The following is an 8,493-nucleotide window of genomic DNA, read 5'->3' on the forward strand; positions in this document are numbered from 1 at the left end:
TTTTATATTTTCTGTTGGCTTCTTAGAAGTAATTGATCTTTCAATGGCTATTAGCATTCTTCTCTGTTATTTAAGTTTTGATAAGTTTTTAAACTTTAATTCTCATGCTTAATCTCTTATTCCACAGCTGACTGATTTTGGGCTCTCTAAAGTTGGTCTTATCAACAGCACTGATGACTTATCCGGCCCCGATGTTAGTGGTGCTGTAATTTTGGATCCTGCACCAACACCAACACCAACATCTCAACGAGCAGAAAAAAGAGAGCAAAGGCGAAAACAATCTGCTGTTGGGACTCCTGATTACTTGGCACCAGAGATACTTCTTGGAATGGCACATGGTTTGTCATCTATTTTGAATTAATTTCTCCTTCAGTGATCTTCTTAGTTTTCTTTCACTTCGTATCATTTCAAATGATGATGATGATCATCATTAGCCTTATCCCAACTATTTGGGATATGACTTTTTGATATTCAAATTACAGGCCCAAATGCAGATTGGTGGTCAGTTGGAGTTATTCTTTTTGAAATGCTTGTAGGTATTCCACCATTTAATGCTGAACACCCACAGGTATGCTACTGCAAGTTTAATGTTATATCAAGTATTGTTGCTGATTTTCCTTTTTTTTTTTCCGTTAGACGTCCCACCATTTTTTCCTTTTTAAAGGAATGCTACAATTTTGGTGAAAATTTTACATCGAATCAAAATGATAAAAAGAAAAATATATATATATTAAGTGATCAAAACCACAGACCACATGAACCAATTTAAGCTGAATTAGTTCAGCAATGTAATGGGTGTAAGAATTGTTTAAAACTTATTAACTGAACTATTTGATAGCAATTATGGAATGGAACCATTGCCAAAATCCAAAAAATAAATCCTATTATGAAGGAATGATTGGAGGAGAGAATTCATGAAACTCATCCTAAAATTTTTTTAGCATATATTTGAATATTTCATGGATCAAACATTGCCCTAGCAATATTTATTTGTCTTGCTGCTATGAAATTTATTGTTTTAGTTCACCATATTTAATTTCTCATGATATAAAATATAATTAAAGCAACTATGGGCAACCAAAGGTAACTATATTTTGGTTACACAGAATCATATAGGATAAAATTGATTTGGACAATGGCCTGTTGGCCTATAGAAATCTAAGGCACCGTGGTGATAGGGATATATTATGCACAAATAGAATAGATTCAAAGGTATAGTATGTCACAATATAGTCAACCTGGAGTATAACAGTGAAGAAGAATCTGAATGGGCATATTTCTTAGTAACACTCATCCCGAAATATTTCTATTAGAACCAGATGTGTAGGAAATAGTCCATCTAGAATATCCCATTACAAAACACTTTTCAGTGTTAACAATTTATCTACTAATTTTCTATTTGGAAGCATATGCATAATATATCAAAGAAATATAGAACTCTACTAAATTTTTTAATAAAGTTACATACTCAAAAATTTGTATGTATAGCCTCCTACTCTGACTTCTATGCACTGTCAAAATATATGTACACAAAAGTGCAATCAATCTCTTACCTAGAGCCTTGCGGACTTCTTTCCTTTTCCTGCAGTACAATCACTGTTAATAAGCTAGAGCTCAATGATATACACAAGCATAATATAAGAAATAGGAAACATAACATCTGCAGTCAATTTTAAATAGTCTTGGGGTATTTATAAGAATCATGAAATGCAAGAAATCAATGCATAATAATGCTAATTACTCTATGTGTTCATTACTTTCCACAACTCTTATTCTATTTACTTCTCAATACTTTAGGCAAATGATATGATGATTATAGGCTTTTGCACACTTACAGCTCTCTAATTCAAGGTTAGGTCCATATTTTCAACTTTTAGAATTGAGGACAGGTCTCTCATTAAAGGTTGGGTTTGAATTCTTAACCCTCTGTACGATTTCCCTAAGGCTTATTGATGAGGACATCGACAGACGTTTTCGACTAGTATATCAGCGCAGGAGGCGCAGATCGATGGCCACGATTCACAGTCTTTATTTTGATATTATGTATTATTTGATATTACCGTTTGTACCCTTACTTTTATTTGTCTTGAGTAGTAGCCCCAGGGGCATGCACGTCATTGTATTTTGTTTTTCTTTAGGCCTATATATTATGACATCTTCTTTTGTATGAGGATTGATAAATTATTGAATGAAAAGTTTATTTCACTTGGTGATCTCTTAGAGAGTGCCTTAGAGGAGAAAGATCTCTTTGTGAGTTCTAAGTTTTTCCCAAGATTTCTTTGTGAGATTTGGGGGAAGCACTTGAGGTGAGTGAATCCTTGGCTCATCAAATTTCTATTCTTTTTTTTTTATTGAAGTGAATTCCCCCCTCCCCATAAGCCTTTGCCGCCGCACTCATTGGGTCGTCCCCCCCCAACACCTTAGCCCCATCCACTCCTCTAGCCGCCGGCCTCCCTCCTTGGGATTTCAAATTTGAAATTTTCCCAAGGGACATAAATGACTTTCCTAAAATAACTCCTTGATTTTAGGCAATCTTCTTAATTGAATTTCAATCCAAATTTGAAATTCAAATTTATTCCAATTGTTTGCCCTTATCTTAGGAAACTTTCCCCACATAGGAATTCTGAAATTTCAGATTTTCCTCAAAATCTGTGATTAAGTTTGTGGGCCACATTTAATTAAAACTCAAGCCCCTCTCTCTTATACATGTGGCCGACCCCTTAATGGGCTTTCCCCTCTCCCAAAATTACATTAATTGCTCCACAAATTCAGCCCCAAATTCCTCCCCATTGCCGCCCCTCTTCCCCCCCTTGGATTAATTTGAATTTCAAATTAAATCCCTCCCCAAACCACTAAAATCGGAAACTATTTCAGATTTTCTGCAAATAACTTTTGGTCTCTCACCTAGCCGATCCCATCTAACTCTTCACGCCGGCCAAACATCCTCCTCCCTCCAAGCCGCCACTTCCCCTTTCCCTTTCTTTCCATTGGGACTACTTCATCTCTCGGAAAGGATGCATGGCAGATCCGGAAATTGATCACAGTTTCGCATACAACGAGCAAGGGGAGATCGACATTTTTCTCTCCCCTTTCTACGAACCGGATTGGGAGTACGGCGTCACTGTTGAACGCTACGTCAACCGGATTGTGTATTGCCTTGCCGGTACCATTGAGCTTCAACGACCAAGGACCCTGTGGTACCTCATTGGACGTTCCGTGCCGCCTCCATCTCCGGCTACCTTCCCAACAACGACGTTCCTCGTCTCGTCCTTCCTAGTGGTCACTTCATTTCTAGTGTGGAAGATCTTCCTCCGCTCAACCTAGATCCATAGAGAGAGAGTAGATCCTCAAGGTGAACATCTCATTATTAATTTTTGGATTTGTGTTACAAGCTTTTACATTACTTCGCCTTTGTATTTGATTGAGAGTGTCTTGGTTATTCTTCATGCATTTCTTTGCCTAAGCAAGTGGAAGACCGCGAATTCTTGTAACTTACTTTGAATTGACGCATAACTTTATAAAGGTGAACATCTATTAAATTCTCTTATTAATCTTTTGTAACTCCAAGCATGTATCACATCACTTACCTTGTAAGGTCTTTCGCCTTTACTTGTGTGAGTCTATCCTCCATATATGACTTGTCTCATTTATTTTTCATAAACATTCAGATGTTTATAACTTACATATGACTTGTCATTTTGTAGAATCTCATTTCAGTAGGTAGTGTTTATCAACGAATTCAAATAACCACTAATTATATCAATTGCACCAGTAATAAAACATGCTTAATATAAAATAATTGCTACCACAATTACATTAGTATATAAAAATGTTCTTATTTTCTACACTACAAATTGTATATCTCACCTCATTATGAATTTATTCTCCTACAATACCCTGCCTTTTTTTTCTGTTTAACCTAAAGCATACATTTCTTTATTTGTACATGTTTGCAATTAAAATGCAGGAAATATGAAAATTTTACAAAATTTACCTCAGTTGCACTCTTCATTCAACTCTAAATTTCCTTTTCTCTCCTAAACCTCTTTCCCTACGTCTCTTTCTTTTTTTTTCTCTTTTAAATCAGCAAATAGCCACCGCTGAATTCAGCAAACAGCCGCTCTTTCCTCTCTATTTCCTTACTGAATTCCAGCAATACTCTTTATTTCTTCACTGAATTCCAGTAATACTGATTTCAGCAAACAACTACAACCCTTAATTGATTTTTCCCGTACCTTTTTGTTTTCTGTTCTGTTTTCTGAAATTTCTTCCCAGCTCACTGCCTTGTTTCCGTCTCCCAGCTACGCCTGCTCTCTGTTCGAACTCTAGAGAATTGGGTGGGGAATAAAATACTTTTAAGGGTGAGTGTGGGCTCCGAAAATTTCGGCCCCGGCCTCCGCCCGCGTTGCTTTTTCTTCAGGGGAGTTTTAACGAATTAAGTTCCGGGATAAATTTTGGAAGGCAGATAGGTTTGTAGATAAGACACTACCCAGAGATTTCACCCTCATTTTGCCAAGACTTTATGATCTGAGTTCTGGTTTCCTATAGGCGCAAGCCCCTATAGTTAATTACCCCTCCCAATCATGAGAGAGAACTTTCGATTAAGGCTAGTCGTCAATCAGATATGTAGAAATACGTATTATCTGACATATAGTAACAACATGGGTTTGGATATTAGAAGTTTGAGCATTTTATATTTAAAATAGAAATTTTCACCATCTTGCACTTAAAGCGGATGGTGGGGGAATGGATGATGGACCCGATCAAGATCCCATGGTTCCGTCGTCCCGGGCCATCATGGTCCCTGGTCTACTTAGTCAGAGGAGGTAGTCGACCTAACCTGACAGAAGGATCCTTGTTGGCAGCCATGTGTTGCTTCATCCAAGGAGACCTTGTAGACCTGAGGCAAGTATTTGTCTAAGGGGACAAATTTGAATCCACCTTAGCTAATATAGGGCTTTATGACCTATCGATCATATCCTATTTATTCATATCTCAAGGATCTGATATCACTAAGGTACGTATTGGCTCTGGCCATAACCACTATTTCGTGGTGCCATTTGGCGGCAAAACCACTCGGTTCAGAGGGCCCCGGGTCATAACCGTTTATTCTGCGGTGCCATTTGGCGGCAAAACCGCTGGTCAGAGGACACGTGCCACGTCCTTACTGGCAGGAGATTATTTGAGAATGATCTTAGTGATATTTTCGACTAGGCATTAGCTCTATGTGAGCTGAAGTAATCTTCATATTTGTCCACCTTGGCAAACTGTTGCGAAGTGTGGGTGGATGAATTTTGCTTTAAGTGTTTTGTGGTTGGATTTAAATATTAAATATTTTTTAATTTTTGGATTTTTTATGATCTTTGGAATTTTGGATTTTCGGGCACTTGGAGTGGCATTTGAAAGTATTTGGAGTCAAACCCTCCGGTTGAGATTTGCATTTAACACGGCTCTCATCGGGGTGTTTGGGGTCATTTGAAAATATTTATGTTTTGAATCTTGTCGAGTTGTCGACAAAGAATCGGGTTTCATATGCTTTATGCCTTGTGAGCGAATTCTCTTAATTATAGGCTTTGAAGGTCTAATATGAATATATAAAATAAATATCCCGGTCGCCCTCACGACTGCATATTTATTTGATGGTTCGAGTCGTGTCGACTACTATCTACCCTTATAGTGTACTGACAATACGCTTGTCGGGGTCCATGCGGGTGTTTTGGGGCATTTTATAATTATTTGTTGAACCTTGTCGACTCCTACTTACCTACTTAGGAGGATCGGGTTCAAATTTATTGACCGACGTAGTATCCCTTAACATCACGTGTATCCCCATAACGTGCTCGTCGAGGCCCATGTGGGTGTATGATTTTATCGATGAATATTTCTTATAAAGGGCCCTGAAGGCCTAATATGAATGTATAAAATAAATACTCTGGTCAACCTCATTACCGCATAGTGATTTAATGGTTCGAACCGTATTGAGAAGGATCGAGTTCGAACTTGGATTCATCATTTACCCCACGCAGCATCCCTTGACGTCACGTGTATACCCATAACACGTTTGTCGGGGTCCATACGGGTTTTATGATTGCATATACCCCATGTGTACCTATATGTATACATATAATAGTACATGTGCGGGGGAGACTTTGTACATTTGACGAGTCTTCTACGGCGACTCGTAGAAGTTCATTTTATCTTAGACTTTTCAGCATTTACTTGTGGATAGTATGGTGGATGGACGACCACTATTCATCGAGGAACTTGCAAGCCTCAATAATCTTATCCAAATTAATGTTCAGGACCTGGTTGAATTGAGATTCATTCACTTTATAATAATTTGATCGTGCCATTATTATCATTTCCTATTATCGGCTTAAATAAAGAATCAATCATTTCAACCTTGGATGATTGCGTCCTTTCTGATGCTCTGTACTTCGAAACTAGTGGCCACGGTCTTGAACTAACTATTGCAAAAATTGAAGGCACATCAAAATATCCAGGAAGACCATGTGAAACATTTATTCTAGAAATGATTGTTGCAACCCTTGGGATTGTTTGGAATAGCAAGTGTACTTCCTGCTTATGATTGTGAGTTTGGGTCTTCAAACTTTACATTAATCTTTAACAGTCATTTGTCAAATGCTGATTATTACCTCTAGTGGGCATAATGTGTGGTGTGTTGATATTCACTTGAACACATCTGGATGTATCGCATCATCGTTTTCACTGCATATCAAATCCTCATGATTACAACTGACATGTTGATCGTGGTATGAATACCTTGCAGTGTCATTGGACCCTTGTACAAACTCCTATTCGCTCAAGAGATTCTTTATGTTGGCGTCGTATCCCTCGTTGCCTTTTGCATGTTCTGGGTGAACTTTTGTACATATGAAAAGCTTCTATAATTGCATGTGAGTACTCTTATGGTTGCTCGTAGATACTTGCATTCTCTATAGTTCTTTCATGCTTGCTCTCAAACCACAGCTGAATGTATAACGGGTCCTATGCTCTAACATATAGGTATCTGCATTTATCACTAATCTTCTATATTTGTATATGGCGAGCTTCTCACAACAACTTGTAGGCACTCGCATTTATTGTAACCATTTGGTGTTGACTGCGAACAAGTCATATTCAGTATACTCTTCCCAAGCATATTCTTTTGGCATATTACTATCTTCTTTGTATGACCTGTGATCACATCCACTAATGGCTTTCCTTGTAAAGCTTTCAACCTTCTTCATATAAGCTCTTCGATTAACTGATATGATCACTTATTGGAGTTGAATTGTTAGTGATGATAGAAATGACATTGCACTTATCATGTGTCCTTGTGGTCGATGTAGTTGTTGTAGTCCTTAGACATTTGGCTTGTGAATGGCATCTAGTACATAAGGCAGGTCTCCTACAACGATTTGTAGAAGCTTGTGTTTGTTGTAGTCCCTTTCATATTTGTCCACAAATGACATGTGATGCATATAGCGGATCTACTGTAAGGGATCGTAGGTATTTGCATTTGTTATGTACCTTTCGCCTTTATTTGCAGATAGATTGTTGCATCCATATTGAGGAATGACCACTTTTATTACATGCATCTATCATCATTGACTACGTGCAGGTCATTGAACTTGTTAGCATATGTTAGACCGGTCCACTGGACCGGTCCAGCCGGTCCAGGCGGGACCGGTTCACGGACGAAACCGCAAAACGGCGGAGACTGCTTCCGCCTGGGCGGAAGCCGCGCGTGACGCACGCCTTTCGGCTGGTTTTTGGAAGGTTTTTGAATGGATTTTAGGAGGGAAATTGATTGTAGGGATTGTTTAGGAAATTCCTTTTGAATTGTATGCATTAAATAGTAGATTTTCCTAGGTTTTGGGTATCTTGAATTTGGCTGAAATTTGAGATCTCGTGGATTTAGGTTTTCTTTGGGCTCTTGGCGTTGCCAGAGATTTGGGAGAGAACGATCCTCTTCTCGAATTGAGGATCAATTGTATCTTGCTATTTTATTCATCTTCTAGTGAAATACAAGCTTTTCTTTGAGTTTTCTCTCAGATTTCCTTGTGGTGTTGATGTTTTTCTGCTGTAAACAGCATATTTATGCTGTTTTCCTGCTGTGGACAGCAGTTTTGCTGTTGAATATTCGCCGATTTTGGTTAGGTTACTTGCGAACGCAAGTGTTTCCTATCAAATTGGTATCAGAGCGTCGTTTTTGGGACCTTAGGCGGCTGAAATCTTGATTTTTCAGCAAGCTTTTGGCTTCCGAAAGTGATTTTCTTGAAGATCCATTGGGGAAGAAAGATGGCCGGAAAGAAGGTTGACGTCTTGGAATGCGAAGTCAGCCAATTGAAAGCCGATTTGGAGGAAAGATTCTTCAACCTTCAAAATCAAATCACCTCCAACAATGAAAGGTTGGAGGGGAAGTTCACCGCAATGGAGGAAATGTTGAAGAAACTACTTGAGATGAAAACCAATCCGGCGACATCGGAA

General features: G+C 38.4%; 1 protein-coding gene across 1 annotated transcript in view; it reads left to right on the forward strand.

Moving 5' to 3' along the window:
* The window catches only part of LOC110113308 (probable serine/threonine protein kinase IRE), a 40,046-nt gene that overhangs the window by 19,866 nt on the left and 11,687 nt on the right, over window positions 1-8,493 (forward strand). Inside the window, exons 9-10 of the mRNA XM_020845832.2 lie at window positions 128-338; window positions 483-568. Coding sequence (XP_020701491.1) covers window positions 128-338; window positions 483-568 — 297 coding nt within the window. The remainder of the gene's footprint in view (window positions 1-127; window positions 339-482; window positions 569-8,493) is intronic.

The sequence above is a fragment of the Dendrobium catenatum genome, unplaced genomic scaffold (genome assembly GCF_001605985.2).
Source record: "Dendrobium catenatum unplaced genomic scaffold, ASM160598v2 fragScaff_scaffold_1086, whole genome shotgun sequence".
Lineage (NCBI taxonomy): Eukaryota > Viridiplantae > Streptophyta > Magnoliopsida > Asparagales > Orchidaceae > Dendrobium > Dendrobium catenatum.